Genomic DNA, 19,069 nt, shown 5'->3' with positions numbered 1-19,069 from the left:
TTTTTTCACTCGGGAGAAATGCTCGCATGTCGCGGCTCGTATCATGTGCGAGGAAGATACGAGCCGAGCACCTCTCGACCTCCCGATAATATTTAAGCATGTCTAAAAAGTTCGGGAGCTGTCGGCTTGCATTCGCGAGGTGTGTGCGGTTGAATGAGCCGATTTGTCGATCTATCTGAACTTGACCAATCAGGAGCTGAGGAAATCCACAGAAGAAAGACGAAAATGGTGTGTGGACTAACTAGGAACACTGCTTCAAATAATGTTTTTATGATGACTTTGTGAAAGGTTAACTAAACAGCATCTGCCGTGTTCCTACTGGCCAGTATTTGGCATATTTCATTCTGAAACATCTGCTATTGTTTTTGATAGTGTTATGCATTTCTTACAGATTCTTACACGTCACGATGATCATTACGTTTGTTTCTTCCTAAAAGCAATTACAGTTTGTCTACAGCCTAAGCTTTTTTTATTAATGCCGACAGAACAATGTTGCCAGATATTGCTACGAAAAACAAGCAAAAACTAACAAAAACGAAGAAATTATATAAAAATCTGAAATAAGTTCAAAACTTGTGTTTTGGAAATAAGATTCATATGTTTACGAACCACTTTAATAACTTCCTAAAGTGTGAAATTAATCCAAAAAACAAGTCCAGATACTGTCACCTTTCCATTATGTGGATCTGGCAACACGGGATCTGGCACCCGCGCCCTCACTCACAACGCCCTCAAGCTCACTCAAGCCCCGTTCACTGCGCTATAGCTTTCTCGCAGTAAAATTAATTGCAAACACTCACATGAGGTGGTTTAAACAGCCAATTAATCATTCAGAGAGCTTGAAATTAAATTTTTTTTAATGGCCCACCATAACTACGTTTTTTAACTCATTCACACACACACACACAAGGGTGACTGGACGTCCGTTTCCCAGTGCTGAAATAATCACGGCTTGTATCAATATTTTATATGCAGTTATGATAGTTTAGCGCAGAACTTCGTGCGATTTCTTCGGAATTCAGCAGGTCGTAAAATCGTGTCGTATATCACTGCCTCCGTACGATTTTCGGATGAACTCACTCGTAAAGTGTGCCTGGACATTTGATCTTCCGACCATCAGAATTCGTACCCTGTACGCCCGCCTTAACACTGAAGCAGTGTTAAGGCCATTGCACACTGAGCACGAAATTTTCGTATGCGTATTTTCGTGTTCGTCAGCCTAAAAATTCGTCACGCATAGAAACCTTGCACACCGAGTCCGTTGCGTATTTCTTAAACCTTTGCGGGAAAAAACGCAAAAATACCAAATGGATTCGTCAAGCAGTGAGGATGATTTTTGCCCTCTCTCTTATTGAAAAGAGAAGAAAGAGAAAATATTACGTCCATCCAATCCAATTCAAAATTTACCTCAGAATGTCAGTGGGACAGTTCGATGCTTTGCTAGCGATTCTGGAGCCACATATTAAAAACAAGACCACCAATTTCCGTGAACCAATCGATTCTGAACGGAGACTGGCAGTGTGTCTGGTATGGACCAGGTATGGACACACACACGGACAAACACACACCCGCGCGCGGCCCGTTGGAAGCGCTGGGCAGACAGAACAGCTAGGCTGTTATTGTGTATATTGTGCCCAAATAATACATTAGTTATCGAATAGGCTGCTCAATCACACCTTATTCGATCCTAAATTTCAATCTGATTGAAAGGGGAGGTTTATTAATATCATAATCCAATATAGAGAAGAGAACATAAACACTTGATCGAATTGAAAACCGAAACTGAAAGCACGGCGCATATGTGCAATGATTTGAGTACGAGCTCCCCCTGGCCCTGAATTGTCAAAGACCTCTCAAAATGCTGGCTCTGGATGCGAAAAACGCAGAAAATCGAACCCGATCCGATTAATTTTATGACGGACGAAAGTTTCGGAGGCGGTGTGCAAGCGTGACTGACATAACGTGAGGTCGAATTTTTTTTTTTAACGTGCGAAAATTTCGGATGACTCGGTGTGCAATGGCCTTTAAAGTTAATGTTTGGTCACCATTATTGTTTAATCCTCCTCTACTGAGATCTTCACAGATTTAATGTCTTCTTTTTATCTTCATCTGATTTCATGTAAGGCGGTGACTAAAAATCAGTTGATTCTGCTTGTTAACAGCAGGTGTTCATCACTAATACTCAATCATACGTATATGACATGGCACTTAATCACTTAATTATCTCATTTACTTTAACACTGTAGAGTGGGGCCATATGTACTCTGAGCAGTGTTGATTTAAACCTGGGCATTTTGCTATATTCACTTGTTAATGAAAGTTAACTTCAACTGCATCTCAATTAAAGCTCAGTGCTTTACTGTGAAATTGACACAAAAAAGTAATAGTATTAGTAACAGCACTTATTAATGCAAAACAATAGTTTATGATTAAAAATGGCCCCAGTGCTACCAAATCAGGTGCTGGCGCCACCATCGGTAAAAAAAAAAAAGCTCTCAAATAGTCTGGAGCCCAGGTTAAATTGGATCAAAGGTCAACAGCAGAGCCGTAGGTTAATAAAATGAGATTAAGAACTACGTGTTACTTGACATATTTAATTATTGCAGGTTTGAGTGATAATCTGAGTTCGCATTTGACTGATTTTATTCATTATGCGGAACACTAAATGTGTTTTTGTGTGAGTGAGATGAGTAAATGCATGTTCACATTTAATCTAGAACTGCAATAATCGTCATGTTCACACACAGCGCACACAACGCCTCTGCTTTTACTCACGATTTACTCTCTCAACACGGGGACAGGAGAGCTGTCAGTCAATACAGGAGAGAACAAAGTAACTTGCATTACTTATTTGTAAACTAACTCAGATATTTTGTTTACAGTAAATGTAAAGTAAAGTAATCTGATTACGTTACTTGTGTCACATGTACCCCCAATACTGATTGTGAATAAATATCATTGAAATATCATTTTTTTAATTCTTTTTTTCCAACCGATTGATTAAACTCTCGTCACGTCTATTGTTGATCTCAACTCACCTCTCCATTGTCCAGGACGGCCATGGAGCAGAGCTGTCCGCAGGCGATGTTGACCACCACCTTGTTCTGCAAGCAGCTGCTGACCCTGCGTGGGGTGGGCTGGTTGGCCGTGGATCCCGAGCCCACCTGCCCGGAGTTGTTGTAGCCCCAGGCGAACACCTGAGCACAAGAGAGGACAATAATCATTTGTGGCATACAGGCATAATTATTTCATCAAATCACAAACTTTTGCGATTTGATAAAGGCACTAAGCCATATTGTATTCGATTTTAGTTCTTTTGACGGATACTTTAGCACAAAACACCATGTTTTGAGACCTTTTGTTATATTGGGAAGTTTAAAAACATTTTCATTATTAACTGTGGTGGTTATTGTCAGATCTCTATCTCTCCATCTATCTATTATGTTATGATGTATGTTCAGTACCATGGAAACATCCTTAAAGGATTAGTTCACTTTTGAAAAAACTTTTGCTGATAATTTCCTCACCCCCATGTCATCCAAGATGTCCATGTCTTTCTTTCCTCAGTCGAAAAGAAATTAAGGTTTTTGATGAAAACATTCCAGGATTTTTCTCCTTATAATGGACTTCCATGGGAACCAGGTCCAACCGAGGTCCAAACGACAGTTATAACAGTTACAGATGCAGCTTTAAATGTCTTTAAACGACACCAAACGATGAATAAGGGTCTTATCATGCGAAACGATCGGTTATTTCAAAGCTTATTCCAAAAATCTAACTTTTCTAAGTACAAATGCTAGCCTTTCTCCATTCTGTGAGGCGCGTTTGCTATGTCACGTATTACGTAATTACGTTCAAAAGGTCACGGGCGACGTAGCCGAAAGTACAGAGTCAGAGTGTTTACAAGTTGAACGCATAGGTTGAACGTGAAAACTAACTCAAACGCCGTTTACAAAAAAGGAATTAAAAGGTAAAACAACGATGTCGGACGATTTTGATTCTGTACTTCCGGCTACGTCGCCCGTGACCTTTTGAACGTAATTACGTATTACGTGACGTTGCAAACGTGCCTCATAATATATTACAAGGCTAGCATTTGTCCTTAGAAAAGTTACATTTTTGGAATAAGCTTTGAAATAACCGATCGTTTCGCATGATAAGACCCTTATTCATCGTTTGGTGTCGTTTAAAGACATTTAAAGCTGCATCTGTAACTGTTATTAACTGTCGTTTGGACCTCGGTTGGACCTGGTTCCCATTAAAGTCCATTATAAGGAGAAAAATCCTGGAATGTTTTCATCATAAACCTTAATTTCTTTTCGACTGAGGAAAGAAAGACATGGACATCTTGGATGACATGGGGGTGAGGAAATTATCAGCAAAAGTTTTTTCAAAAGTGAACTAATCCTTTAATGCTTTTTTTTTTTTCCAGCTAGTAATTTTCAAGAACAGCATCCAAGATTTTGTTGGGAATTTTTCCATACCTGTCTCTCCAAGGGAAAATGCTTCTTTGGAAATGCACGAACATTAGATGAGTGCAGACAAGTTTACTCACCAATTTACTGTAATTTTCATTTCTCTATGAAGTATTCAATCCGAGAGTTGCCTATTTCTAAAGTTAGATACTGAAGCAAAATATATTTCTTACTAACTTTTTCACATTATATTAAAAAACTGAAGAGAAAAAAAGTTCACACTGCACACAAATCACCAGACTGATTGATTTTAGGAAGAATCGTTTTAACCCAGAAGCCAGCATCATACATGGAGAAAATGTTGAAACTGTAGAGACGTTTAAGTATTTAGGAACCATGTTTGACTCCAACTTAAAGTTTGACAAAAACACAGAATCAATCACTAAGCGGGGACAACAAAGAATCCACTTATTGCGGAAGTTAAATTCTTTTAATGTGTCTCAGAGGATCTTATGTATCTTTTATTATTCATTCATTGAAAATCTTCTAACATTTTCTTTTATATGTTGGTTTCATGGATTGTCTGTGAGAGACAAGAATAGCCTCACCAGCATTGTTAAAATCTGCTCCAAGATTATTGGAGTTCAGCTGACAGACCTGAGCTCCCTCTGGAAAAAAACGGGTGCTTCAGAAGGCTAGACAAGTATTGAGTCATCCTGACCACGTCCTTAGTCAGGAATTCTGTCTAATGCCCTCAGGTCGGCGCTACCTCGCTCCCCCAAGGAAAACTAACAGATATGCTAATTCTTTTATTCCTTCGGTCATCGGGCTTTTAAATAATGCTGGCAGTGGCAACTAGTCATGTGCCGTGAATCATATACCATGTATGTATTTAATTATTTATCATTATTATTATCTATTTATGTATTTATTTTCTTGAACTTGGGTCCCTGCTCTGTCCTTGTATTAAGCAACATCACTGACAGTGTTTCTGAATGTTCGATTGATTGTTGTCTTGTCTTGTTTAAAATGACTGGAAGGCTAAAACTGAATTGCCCTATGGGGATAAATAAAGTTGTTTGAATTGAATTGAATTGAATTGAGACTGCAGTACGTCACTTCTCAGACTTTCCAAGACCCGACAAGCACAGATGTTCAATCTGCAAAAACAAGCTCCAACAGATGCCGACGACCAGTGTTGTGCAAGTTACTTTCAAACTGTAATACATTAGGTATTACTTGTTACTGTTATTTAAAAGTAATTCATTACCTTACAATATTACTGTCACAGAATTGTAATGCGTTACATTACTCATGTATTACTTTTGAGTTACTTTCACCAAAATAACTAAGTAGAAAAACTTTGGGGCTGTAACGATATGCAATATGAAACCGTAATCGCGATTCGCCACACGACTCAGATCCACGAACAGAATCGCGACACACCTCTTCCAACTCCAGCGTTATTCTCCTTACCGTCCAGATCCAATGCTGCCTTATCTTTAAATTAGGCTATTAGTATTATTTGAAGTTAACATTATAAAATACGTAGACCTACACCACAAAACTACTTAGGAGCATTATGGACATGACATTTGCAGTCAAAACTTGAAATAAAAATTCTCCGAAAATACATGTATTGAAACGTATATAGGCTACTTCCTCAAAGGACTCCAGACATTAGACAAATATCAGTCTATGTTTTATTTTTAATATTAGGGAAATGAAAAAAATAGGAGGCAAAATATATTTTTTGTAATTCTGTTAATTACACTGCGCAAATCGGATGAGGAAGGGTTGGCTCTCCAGTCTTCATAGAACTTAAAATATTCATTTTATTTTAGTTTTCGTGTTCGCATTTATGAGGAAAAAACAATGTTACAGACGCGACCGCTCTGAACTGGCACTAAAAGACTGCTTTAAAACTTTTACATAGTCTGTTGCCTTTAAGAAGTAAAAGCAGACAATACACTGTAATACAACTGTAATACAAGCCTCACTGAACATGTAACGAGTAAAATATTACTGAAAATTGATTAGTAATGCCTTACACTACTGCGTTACAGCAAAAAGTAATATGTTACTTTAATGTATTACTTTTGTAATGCGTTACTCCCAACACTGGCGACGACAGGGGTAACACACTGATCCGACAAACGCCTTCTGTAGGTGCAGTGCCAATTGGCCTTAACAGAACTGAGGCTTTGCATTGTTGATGTCTGTTCACTTCAGTCATTCACAAACAGTGAAACATCCCAGTACTGGTGGTCAGTACAAAACTATTTACAATATTTTTGGGATTCTCAAATTAATGTGAAGCTAATTTTAGTTTAACACATTTTCCTGAATTTGATATCTCTGTTCAAACAGAAAATAAAAAAGTATCGCGATTAATCGCATCCAAAATAAAAGTTTGTGTTTACATAATATATGTGGGTGCACTGTGTATAATTATTTTGTGTGTATATACATGAAAATATTTTTTTCAATTTATACAAGCACGTGTGCGTTTCATATACAGTATATATAAAATAATTATACACAGTGCACACACATATATTATGTAAACACAAACTTTTATTTTGGATGCGATTAATCGCGATTAATCGTTTCACAGCCCTAAAAAAGTTCATTTTCCAATGATTATTTCTGTTTAGAGACTATTACGTTGAAGATTTTCGGTCCCTGTTATATCGGATTTCTAGACTCCTGTTTATTTCCCGTTTCCTGAGTTTCTAGTAGCTCTCATTTGTATCTATAGTTACCGATCAGTTCATCACTAGTGTCTAGTTTAGTTCATTACCCAGTGTTGTGTATATATATAGTCCTTTGTTTTACGCACTGATTGTACAGTATTTTGAAGGCCGATACCGATACCGAAATATTTTTGGGTTTTAAAATCCGACATTCCGATATATCGGCCGATATTTTATTTATTTATTTATTTTTTGTCATGCTTATTTGAGTTAAGAGAACTGATGGGGATGTTCTTTTAATTGTTATTCAAGCAATGTATGTTTCGTGACCAACTCAACGAGTGTTGCCAACAGGAACCATGTAGAGTGCCCTCTGGTGGACAAACTATACAACTCCAACACTCATGACATGGTTCAAGCGTGTTTCGTCCGTTTTAATTTTATTGTTGAAATATTCATTTATCGGCCATTATAACTGCCGATAACGGTAGTTTGCTTAATATCGGCCGATATATCGGTCTGGCTCTAGTCTTAATATGCTGAAATGATCCTTTGTGATCTTCTTTGTGCAATTAAATACTGCTTGCAATTAGATCCTTGCATCTACTTTGCTCTCTACTGGAGCCAAGCGTGACATTATCTTTATAATACCACTTAATATTGTTCACACATAGTAAACATGGGCCTTCTTTACCCATTAAAATATACAGCTGCCTTTATAAATTAGGAAGGGGTCCCTCACAAGGGGATTATAGTATTTAGACACCAATTATAGTATTAACACCAAAATTGTTGTATAAAGGAATATTCAATATAACGATAATAACATAGCAGTTGTAATAAAAACAGCATGATAGGGCTGCATGATATATCGTTTGTTTAAGCATTGATATCGCGATGTGTTCATCAATGACAGTTACATCGTAGGATGTGCGATGTCAAGTATGGGAATTATATTGATCCATATGGTCGACTTTAACCATCATAGAGAGTAAGTTCATCATTTGCACTGGCAGTTTAAACATTCAAGCTATTTTAAACCAATCGAGCGGTTTAAAATAAAGAAGTCAGTTCGGACCTCGCATGCCTCACGCGAACACCTAATTCTGTTCTCTTCCATGTCTATTTGTGCTTGAACGGACACATTCATGCAAATTCCCGATGAGTATCCTCCTCATAAACTCAGTCATAAACTTTCTTGAGAAAGACAACGGATGCCTATCGTTATATTGGATCCGTGCATTCGGCCTTAAAGTGACAGCAGCCTAAGATGTTAGTCAAACAGCAAAATGCAAAGAGAAAATCAGTTTTGCAGCTTTAACAAAGATTAATTGTATTTAATGTATACGCTGAAGACTATGCGGTTTTATTTTACATATGATTATTTATTTTCTGTACTTGAATGCTGATGACTTACCTGAAAAACATAAAGCACTGCTTAATTCATTCGTATCCTTGTTCTATTGTATTTACCCATGATTGTAATCCTTTGATTATTTTCTATGCAGATTCAATAAAAATAGAGCTAATATCGTGCAGCCCTAATATGCTAGGTATTATAAAAATGGCCATTTTTTTCCTTCTCTTGTGTAAAATCGCTTTGATCAGCGGGTGTTTGTTTTTAAAAATCCCCCACTTATCTGCCTTAAGATCCATTTCCTCATTTTTGCTTGATAAGATCTCTATCTTACCTCTCCCTCGGTGGTGAGGGCTATGGTGTGGTGGGAGCCGCAGGCCACCTCCGTCACTCTCTTGCTGATGAGGTTGGTGGAAACCAGGGCAGGTGTCAGGCCGTGGTTGGTGGTGCCGTTGCCCAGCTGACTGTAGCCATTGTGACCCCAGGCGTAAACTTCTCCATCTACAGACACAGAGGACAAGATTCAGATCTGAGGATAAATCACCGGCTCAAGTCCTTAGAAATTATAAGTGGATACACATACACCATCTATAAATTGTCAAAAATACGACTGAACTTGAACATCTGACGTGATTTAAATAAAGACTCACTTTAATCTCAGTGAAAAATTTGATGTTGATCAGATATAAAAACTTTGTTCTCCAAAACTCCACGTTGCGACATGTAGAATATTTCTCACATTAAGTCACCACCAAACACATAAAGATGTTGTGTTTATTAAGAATATCTCTCGAGAGTCTCACCACAAAATATTAGGCACGAAATGACGTTGGACGTCATGTGACCAATTTTTACCAACCATACTGTTGTGTATTTTTGAGTGAAAGGCAGTCTTAGCATTGTTACCATAATTATATTAAACAGATGAACACAGACCTCAGAGACGCACACTTTCAAAAGGCAAATCTGATAGTTAAGTCAGCCAAATCACGTTTGATTGTTGAACACATCTCCCATGAAATCCTGTAATGTAATCTCAAGACTGAAAACCATAAACACTAGATAGAAGATTCAACTTCAGATAGTGAATTCATTTCAATAGAAATTTGACACTACAACAACAAAATTGCATAAATACTAATAATTATTATTTAAGAATGAATAATAATTGAACTATGATGTAGCCATTACACTTCATTACCCACCAGCTCACCATGTTTTTCTGTTTTGCTTATGATCATTTCCAAAATCAGAACCACACCCACTTCCCCAAGGTCTGTGTATATACATTTACAAACTAGTGTAAATAAATATAATTATGGACAAGACTCCAGCGTATACATGATGACAATATATGACCATATTTTAACGGGCTGCACAGTTAAGATAAAATAATTATTGTTGATTTGTTCCCTTGATATTGAATTCTTAATTCTTTTGTGATCCAGAATTTGCATTTCCTTCAGCCTGAGGCTTATTCATTTTATTTTTGTTGTGAAAGGTTTATTAAAAGAAACTTTCCCCAACACTTATTATTACTGAATATTAGGCTGCTATTATGTTGTTATAGGCTATGAATATGAATTATGTTTCATGCTTTGGAAGCGTTAGAAGGTCATGAGGCCACCTCGGCATAATCAAGTAAACGTTTTTACCATGGTAGGATTTATAATTTCACCATCCAGCAACCAAACATATTTGGTACAACAAAATCTCAAATCAGTGCCATTGTTCCATGTTGAAAAGATTCGTCAAACCTGCAGTGGCGATGACCACGTGTGGGCCTGTGCCGTAGCTCAAAGAGACAATTTTCTTCCCACACAAGATGTCGATCCGCCTGGGCTCAATGGAGCTCTGCGTGTCCCCGAGGCCCAGACAGCCACTGCAGTTTGTCCCAAGTGCAAACACCTGCGGGCCGACACACAAACACAAGAGTTCTCGCATGAGTTTACTTATACTTCATTATGGACAATGTGCCAGATATACTAAACAGTAGAGCCAGACCGATATATCGGCAGACTGATATTATCGGCCGATATTAGGCATTTTCCAAACTATCGGGATCGGCAGTTATAATGGCCGATAAATTCATATTTCAAAAATAAAATAAAAATGGACGAAACACGCTTGAACCATCTCATGAGTGTTGTGTAGTTTGTCCACCAGAGGGCACTCTACACCGTTCCTGTTGGCAACACTCGTTGAGTTGGTCACGATACATACATTGCTTTAATAACAATTAAAAGAACATCCCCATCAGTTCTCTTACTGTAACTCAAATAAGCATGACAAAACTTGTGGCCGGCGGAAGTTTCAATGGCCAGTTATATTGAAAATGTATGTTTTACAATTTGCAGTATGACGTAATCCATTGCTAAATTATGGTTCATCATAGACTAGCTAACCATAAAGCTTTTAGAAAGTTTCTTTTTAAAATGCATTATCATATTATTTTGGTTAAAACTCATAAATAACTACAAATAACTAATGTTAGGAAAATCTGTTAATGTTATGTTGTGCCTTTCTGAAAAAAATAAAAAAAAATAATCGGCCGATATATCGGCATATCGGATTTTAAAACCAAAAAATATTTGTATCGCTATCGGCCTTCAAAATCCTTTATCGGTCGGGCTCTACTAAACAGGGCAAATTAGCGAGAGAGCGCAATCCCATAAAAACACAGATGGGGGCGCTCTAAAGTTCTACTTCCTCTGACTGGATGAAATCCTTCTAGCATGCGCTCTCTACACAACTATGTATCGAAAATACATTTTGGTCCGAAAATAACAAAAACTACGACTTTATTCAGCATTGTATTGTCTTCCGGTTCTGTTGTGGATCCGCGTTTAGTGACGCTGCTGACGTGTCTGGTGCGTCCGTGAATTCGGGTTCAAATAAATATGGCTGAGCAAAAAATGAATAAAGTCGGAGTTTTTGTTATTTTTGGACCAAAATGTATTTCCGATGCTTCAAAACATTGTAATAACCCACTGATGTCAAATGGACTACTTTAATGATGTCTTGTATGGGACAGAAAACTCTCGGACTAAATCTAAAATATCTTAAACTGTGTTCCGAAGATGAGCGGGGGTCTGACGGGCTTGGGACGACTTAATTTTCATGCTTTGTTTTTGGGCGTTAAAGGGACAATATGTACTTTTTCTTGTGGAGTCAAATGGCGCTTTTCCACTGCATGGTACGGTACGGTACTGCTCGCTTCGGCTCGCTGTAAATGCTGTTGAGGTTCCAAGCGTACCGTACTGGTACTAAAATGTGATGTGAAACAATGCAGATCACTGATTGGTCAGTCCCAGCGTCATTGTATTTGCGACCAAGAGACATCGACACGAGAAACCAAACCAGATAGATTTAAATAGCCAGTAACAGCCACCACTGTTATCGATCAGTCTATAATCCCACCCACTTTAAAGCAGTACTGAGCCGTGCCGTGCTGAGCTGAGTCGTACCAGCAGTGGAAAAGAGAAGCAAGCCGAAACGAACCGGCAGTGGAAAAACGCCAAAACTGGTGGAGAGGAGGGGATGATAAACCATGCATCATTTTATAGAGAAGACATGTTGACCATGTTTTCCCAGCCGAGTAATCTATATTTTAGTATTATTGGACAATGATGAGAAATACATGTTTTCTTATCTAGAATTTTAACAGTTGGTTTGAAAAGTGACGGAAGAGATTTCAAAGATGTAACATTAGCTTGTGACCAAATGAGTCAACAGTAAGTGATGTGCGAGAAGATCAGAGAGTACATCATTTTTGCTGCCTGTGGACATTTGATGGCGGATGTGTCGGATGTGAGATAAAGCTAAATTTAATTTGAATCCCTTTCCATGTGATTTAAATGACAACTTAGAATCCATTAAAACTCCCAGATATTTGTCCATGCATTTTTTTAGCGCTAGTTTGTCACTTAAGTGTCTTCCAAACATAATTTTTTTACAGCTCTGAGAGTAGCTCAATCCTGTTTACACAGCATTCTTAAAGTGTTGTCACTATAGCGCTTGACCCCTGCTATTGTGTTGAAACAACATGCGATGCGAAAGAAACTTGTTTTAATGACTAAACCTTTGTTGTAAAGGTTAATGGTACATTAAGTGTTCTCCATGTTATATTTTGTTTTCTATTTGAATATCTGTCAAAAGCTAAAAGCAAAACAGCTAAAAAAGGAAGTGTCCAGGCTCAGGGTGTGCACCAAAGCTCCTCTCAGGAGGCAAACAAGGCTTGTGTTAGTATTACAGGCCTAAATATAGCCTCGTTCTATCTGCTTAACAGCAGCCCAAGATCACTCTGGCTTTGTCTCTTTCTGAGCATGGCTCAAAACTTTTTTCTTTGCTCTGGACTCGATTTCTACTCACCCTGACGCACTTGAATGAACCAATTCAAAAATGTTATGGCCAATAAAATTCAATATATACTGTCTAAACTGTAAATTAATAAATGAATGTAATCTGGACGTGCTCCATGAATGAGTCATTGAATCTTTGACTCGACCGATTCGTTCAAAACACTGAGTGTTGCTGTGAGTGTGAGATGAGCTGTTATTCTTTGTTTGGAAATATTTTCGCTGTTAAAACAGAACAAAAACAGACAATATTGCGTCTAAAATGCAAGTGACTTAACATGAACTATTTGTTTATTGAATTGTCGTGTGAAACCAGTGCGGTAACACTTTACTTGAATGGGGTGTGCATAAGACTGACATGGCACCTTCATAACCATGACATGACATGTGTTATTAATATAAAGTTTTATGCATGTTTGTGACAACTATCATTAAGTGTCTTTTGCTCAGTTTTGACATTTTTAATGCAAATATGACATTGTTTCAGATGTCTTTGTTATGACACCTTGACATAAACCAATACATCATAACCTGTCAGCATTACTAATAAGACAACACAACCTGTCATAAACATGACATGGCAGATTAATTTTCATACTTAAGAAACCACCTAGCTTTATTGGTTAACATTACATTAAACTGTCAGGTGGTTGGGTTTGACATTGGCTGTCATGAAGCCATTATAACGTTTTAATGACAAATTCAATTAGTACCACTGTAGTTGAGGTCACGAACAATATTCATGACACAGTTATAATGGCCTCATGACAGCCAATGTCAAAGCCAACCACATGACAGTTTAACTTGACAAAGACATCTTAAACAATGTCATATTTACATTCAAAACGTCATTATTGAGCGAAAGACACTTAATGACAGTTGTCATAAACATGCATAAACCCTACTTCATATTCAAGACATATGTCATGTCATGGTTATGAAGGTGTCATGTTAGTCTTATGCACACCCCTTCAGGTAAAGTGTTCCCATCAGTGGCAAGTTTTCAATCGTGATAGTATTCAGGAAAAAAGCACTCTTGTTCGTGTGATGTTGCTTAACTGAAACATACGGTATTATATATAAAAACTCATAATATCTGAATATGTACCGCAATATGTTAAAGGGACAGTTCACTTTGAAATACATTTTTTCAATTTTTTTCAATATTTTCAAGTTTTATATTTTTAGGTCAAACCGTTGGTGTCTATCAGTCATATAATGGAGGTCTATGGTCACCACCTCAAAGAGCATGCACAGAGAAGTCCAGATTAAACATGATTTAATGACTCGTAAATGTAAGTACACATTGATGGCCTAAGACACGAAACGAGCAGTTTGTGTGAGAAAACGAACAGTATTTATATCGTTTTTACCTCTTGTAACCACAGCCATGTCCAAGAGGTCTGAGAATAGCAGTCTGCGCAAGCGCCGGAAAGCGCCGGAAGTTATCTCTCGCGCGGTTACAAAAACAAATTCAATGTTGTTTGTTGAAATATCGAAATCGTCTTACATTGCAATTTTACTGTATTTCTAAATATGTTTAGATCTTCACAGTGAGGGGAAACACTTCTGAAATATCTGTGTAAACAATGAGTGACGTTACGTACACGCGCGAGAAATCACTTCCGGTGCTTTCTGGCTGTTTTCTCACACAAACCGCTCGTTTCGTGTCTTAGTCCATCAATGTGTACTTCATTTACGAAACATTAAATCATGTTTAATTTGGACTTCTCTGCGCATGCTCTTTGAGGTGGTGACCATAGACCTCCATTATATGACTGACAGACAAGAACGGTATGACCTAAAAATATCAAAATTGAAAATACTGTTGAATCCTTTTAACCAGTCAGTACATTATACATTATTGTGCACTATTGATCGCTACTTACACTAAATGTAATAAAATCAGATTTTAGTGATTTGGAGATTCCCTAGTTATTTTTGTAATCAGTTCGGTGAAGTAAAATTTTCTTTCAAATGCCATTTTGTCCCGGATAAGAGTTAATGTCGACCCCTGCCAATAAACAGCATGGCTCTAAATCTTTAAGTATGATATTTTCATTAAGAAACACACTGTTATTTATTTACTCTAAATTAAAAAAATGAGGAAAACCATTCACAGAACTTCTCGTCTTACTGAAGCATCCTGATGTGTGTGAGTGTGACGGAGCACGAGCTCCACCCAACCTAATGAACAGCGAGGATCTGTCCTCATTAATGCTTGATCTGTCCATTAAAGGCTTTCAGCATCACTGTACCTCATCATTGACGGTCACGTAGATGGCCTCGTTGGCAGCGCTACCGAACACACAGGCTTGACGGACGAGCCGCAGCTCCTCAGGGGGCAGGAGGGCGAACACCGGCCACTTTCCCACGTCCAGCATACTACTCTGTGGTGAAACACAGAAAGCATCAGTTGCAGCTCAAGCAAATAGTTGCCTGCCTAACTAGACAGCATTTTTAGGAATGTTTGTAGCATTTTTGACTCACATGTTGGATATCTGCAATACATGTAAATATAAATAGACGCTATTTCTTTTAAGCACACAGAGTCATGGTATTCTTTAAGACAGGGCTTTTAGTTAGACTGGGGGCATAAGGGAGTGTAAGAGGGTCCATGGAAAAGATGGGTGACATTTTATATATATAAAGTTTAGGAAACCTCATAAATGAGATGCAATAAATATAAAATAAAAATTAGCTAAAAAAATGATAAATAATAATAATAAAACTAACTAAAAAATGCATTTAACTGTCAAAAAATTTAGTAAACAAATACACAATTTAATTACAAAATTATTAAATTAAAATAAATCATTATTAAAATAAACAAGTAAAAAATATTTAAATAAATATAACTTGGTTACAATAAATAATAAATTAATATATTTGATTAAAATAAATTAATATGAATACAATTTGATTTCAACAAAAAAATTAAAAACTATAAATAAATAAAATGTCATTTAATTGAATACAATTAAAAAATGCAGAGCAAAAATGAAAAAAAAAAACAAATAAATAAAAAAGTTTAAACTTAGTGACTAAAATAAATAAATTAATTCTATAAATAATAATTGAATACATCTGATTAAAATGTATTATTTACAATAAATAATATAGGAGTACAAGAGTGCGGTACAAAAGTGAATAATTTTCATTTACACATAATATACATTTTTCATAATATTAATTGGGTCATAAAAATGTAAGTCTTTTAAATTTTAGGATGGGGGCCCCTTGAACACAAATGATCATATTTTGGGGGTCCATGACAGCCATTTGAAAGAATGAAAAGCCCTGCTTTAAGATACAGTGGAGAGTGGCATGTAATTTTCATTGTAAGAAAGACAACCAATAGGTGTTTACTACTGTGTTTATCAATATGAAGAAAGGTAGAGCTATGGTGTGCCTGAAAATAAGTAGCATGGCCCCAGAAAAGCACTTCATTGTAAGGGGAAACCCATGAACATGAACTAACTTTGCATTTGAAATTAAATAATAAAGCAACATAGTTAAATATGTAACATTTTACTTCAGTAACGTTAGCTCTGAGACAGGTTATTTTACCTGACATAGATTAAAAAAAAGACAATGCTGAACAAATAACGTTACCAAACAACAACTTCTACACAAGCTGTTATCAAACACTTTGTCAAGATTAGAAAGTAAGTTATATGAGTGTTTGCAAATAAACGCGTGTTACTCGGTTGTTAGCTAACAAGCTAACATATTTATAACACCTCCTTTGTTTACAGAGATAAAAAACAATCCATAATCCGGTTTAAGCTTCAAGATTATATGCCAAATGCACTGTCTGCAGCTGAATAGCCGTTGTTATAACATATTTAGAGGTGTTTGAACGGGTTAAGCTGCTAGCTGATGTTAGCCGGCTGGAGAGACAGATAGATAGGTTGACGTCATGGAAGTGTCAATCCATCTCACAGCAAGGTTTTAAATGTAAAACTCTCTAACTGCTTACCTTGTCTTAATATAAACTCCAAAGTCTTCATTCCTGGTGTCAATGGGTGATGTAGGCGTGGAGAAGCGGTCAGTTTTGCATGGCTAGGAGAGAGGAGAGCATAGCTGTGGATGTGTGCAGTCTTCTTCTGTGCTAGCTGTGCGTGGTGTGTGTGTGTGTCATCATATGTAATCTGGATTTGAGCCAAACTTCCGTTACAAGCAAATTACTATGGCAACTACAGGTAAAATGGCATGGGAATGGGTTCAAAAAATACTACTCAAACATTATACTTAAGTGAAAGTATAACGACTGAAAATTTTAATGAAAAGTCCAATCTAGCAAAAAAAAATAAACTTGAGTGAAGAAGGTAAATATGTTAGGGGATAGGGGATAGTTCACCCAAAAATGAAAATTACTAAGTCATTAATTACTCACCCCCATGCTGTACCAACCCCGTAAGACCTTCGTTCATCTTCGGAACACAAATGAAGATATTTTTGATTAAATTTGAGAGCTGGATCATTGCTACATATGCTCCTATTGAAACTTGACAGCCCAGAAAGTCATTGAAGAAAATGTTTAAATATTCCATGTGACTCCTGTGGCTCAACTATAGGTTTATCCAGCGATGCGAATACTTTTTGTGCGAAAAAAACAAACAAAAATAAAGACTTTATTCTACTATTCCTTTTCTTCCTTGTAGGCCTGAGACGAGAGTTCAAGAGATTTCCACGACGCATGCGCGAGAATTGTGATCTCCTACAACTACTTCAGTTCAGTTCTCGCTCATGCGTCGTGGAAATCTCTTCTCAGGCCTACAAGGAAGACCTGCTGAACTGCCGGTACATCCCTGAACCGCTGAACTGCTGGTGCCTCCCTGACTCGCTGAACTGCCGGCTCCTCCCTGACCCACTGAACTGCTGGTACCTCCCTGACCTGCTGAACTGCCGGCTCCTCCCTGAACTGCTGCCACCTCCCAGACCGGCTGAACTGCCGGCTTCTCCCTGACCCGCTCAACTGCCAGTACCCTGACCTGCTGAACTGCCGGCACCTCCCTGACCTGCTGAACTGCCGGCTCCTCCCTGACCTGCTGAACTGCTGGCATCTCCCTGACCTGCTGAACTGCCGGCTCCTCCCTGAACTGCTGAACTGCTGGCATGTCCCTGACCTGCTGAACTGTCGGCACCTCCCTGACCTGCTGAACTGCCGGCTCCTCCCTGAACTGCTGAACTGCCGGCACCTCCCAGACCCGCTGAACTGCCGGCTCCTCCCTGACCTGCTGAACTGCCGGTACCCTGACCTGCTGAACTGCTGGCATCTCCCTGACCTGCTGAACTGCCGGCACCTCCCTGAACTGCCGGCACCTCCCTGACCTGCTGAACTGCTGGCATCTCCCTGACCTGCTGAACTGCTGGCATCTCCCTGAACTGCTGAACTGCCGGCACCTCCCTGACCCGCTGAACTGCCGGCACCTCCCTGACCTGCTGAACTGCCGGCACCTCCCTGACCTGCTGAACTGCCGGCTCCTTCCTGAACTGCTGAACTGCCGGCACCTCCCTGACCTGCTGAACTGCCAGCACCTCCCTGACCTGCTGAACTGCCGGTACCCTGACCTGCTGAACTGTCGGCACCTCCCTGACCTGCTGAACTGCCGGCTCCTCCCTGACCTGCTGAACTGCCGGCACCTCCCTGACCTGCTGAACTGCCGGTTCCTCCCTGACCTGCTGAACTGCTGGCATCTCCCTGACCTGCTGAACTGCCGGCTCCTCCCTGAACTGCTGAACTGCTGGCATCTCCCTGACCTGCTGAACTGCCGGCAAGTCGCTGACCTGCTGAACTGCCGGCTCCTCCCTGAACTGCTGAACTGCCGGCACCTCCCAGACCCGCTGAACTGCCGGCTCCTCCCTGACCTGCTGAACTGCCGGTACCCTGACCTGCTGAACTGCTGGCATCTCCCTGACCTGCTGAACTGCCGGCACCTCCCTGAAGTGCTGGCACCTCCCAGACCCGCTGAACTGCCGGCACCTCCCTGACCTGCTGAACTGCTGGCATCTCCCTGACCTGCTGAACTGCCGGCACCTCCCTGACCTGCTGAACTGCCGGCACCTCCCTGACCTGCTGAACTGCCGGCACCTCCCTGACCTGCTGAACTGCCGGTACCCTGACCTGCTGAACTGCTGGCATCTCCCTGACCTGCTGAACTGCCGGCACCTCCCTGAAGTGCTGGCACCTCCCAGACCCGCTGAACTGCCGGCACCTCCCTGAACTGCTGAACTGCC

General features: G+C 39.1%; 1 protein-coding gene across 2 annotated transcripts in view; it reads right to left on the bottom strand.

The window, feature by feature from the left end:
- Positions 1–16,975, bottom strand: part of rcbtb2 (regulator of chromosome condensation (RCC1) and BTB (POZ) domain containing protein 2) — a 36,308-nt gene extending 19,333 nt beyond the window's left edge. For both annotated transcript variants that reach the window (XM_039660111.2, XM_039660112.2), the window contains exons 1-5: positions 16,809–16,975; positions 15,085–15,216; positions 10,226–10,376; positions 8,803–8,969; positions 3,039–3,197 (exon numbers count right to left, since the gene is read on the bottom strand). In XM_039660111.2, coding sequence (XP_039516045.2) covers positions 3,039–3,197; positions 8,803–8,969; positions 10,226–10,376; positions 15,085–15,210 — 603 coding nt within the window. In that variant the 5' untranslated portion in view covers positions 15,211–15,216; positions 16,809–16,975. The remainder of the gene's footprint in view (positions 1–3,038; positions 3,198–8,802; positions 8,970–10,225; positions 10,377–15,084; positions 15,217–16,808) is intronic.
- Between the last annotated feature and the right edge of the window lie 2,094 nt (positions 16,976–19,069).

The sequence above is a fragment of the Pimephales promelas genome, chromosome 16 (assembly GCF_988280905.1).
Source record: "Pimephales promelas chromosome 16, fPimPro1.hap1.1, whole genome shotgun sequence".
In the NCBI taxonomy this organism is placed as follows: Eukaryota; Metazoa; Chordata; class Actinopteri; order Cypriniformes; family Leuciscidae; genus Pimephales; species Pimephales promelas.
The sequence above is the reverse complement of the archived record's forward strand: the minus strand, read 5'-3'. Positions and strand labels throughout refer to the sequence as shown.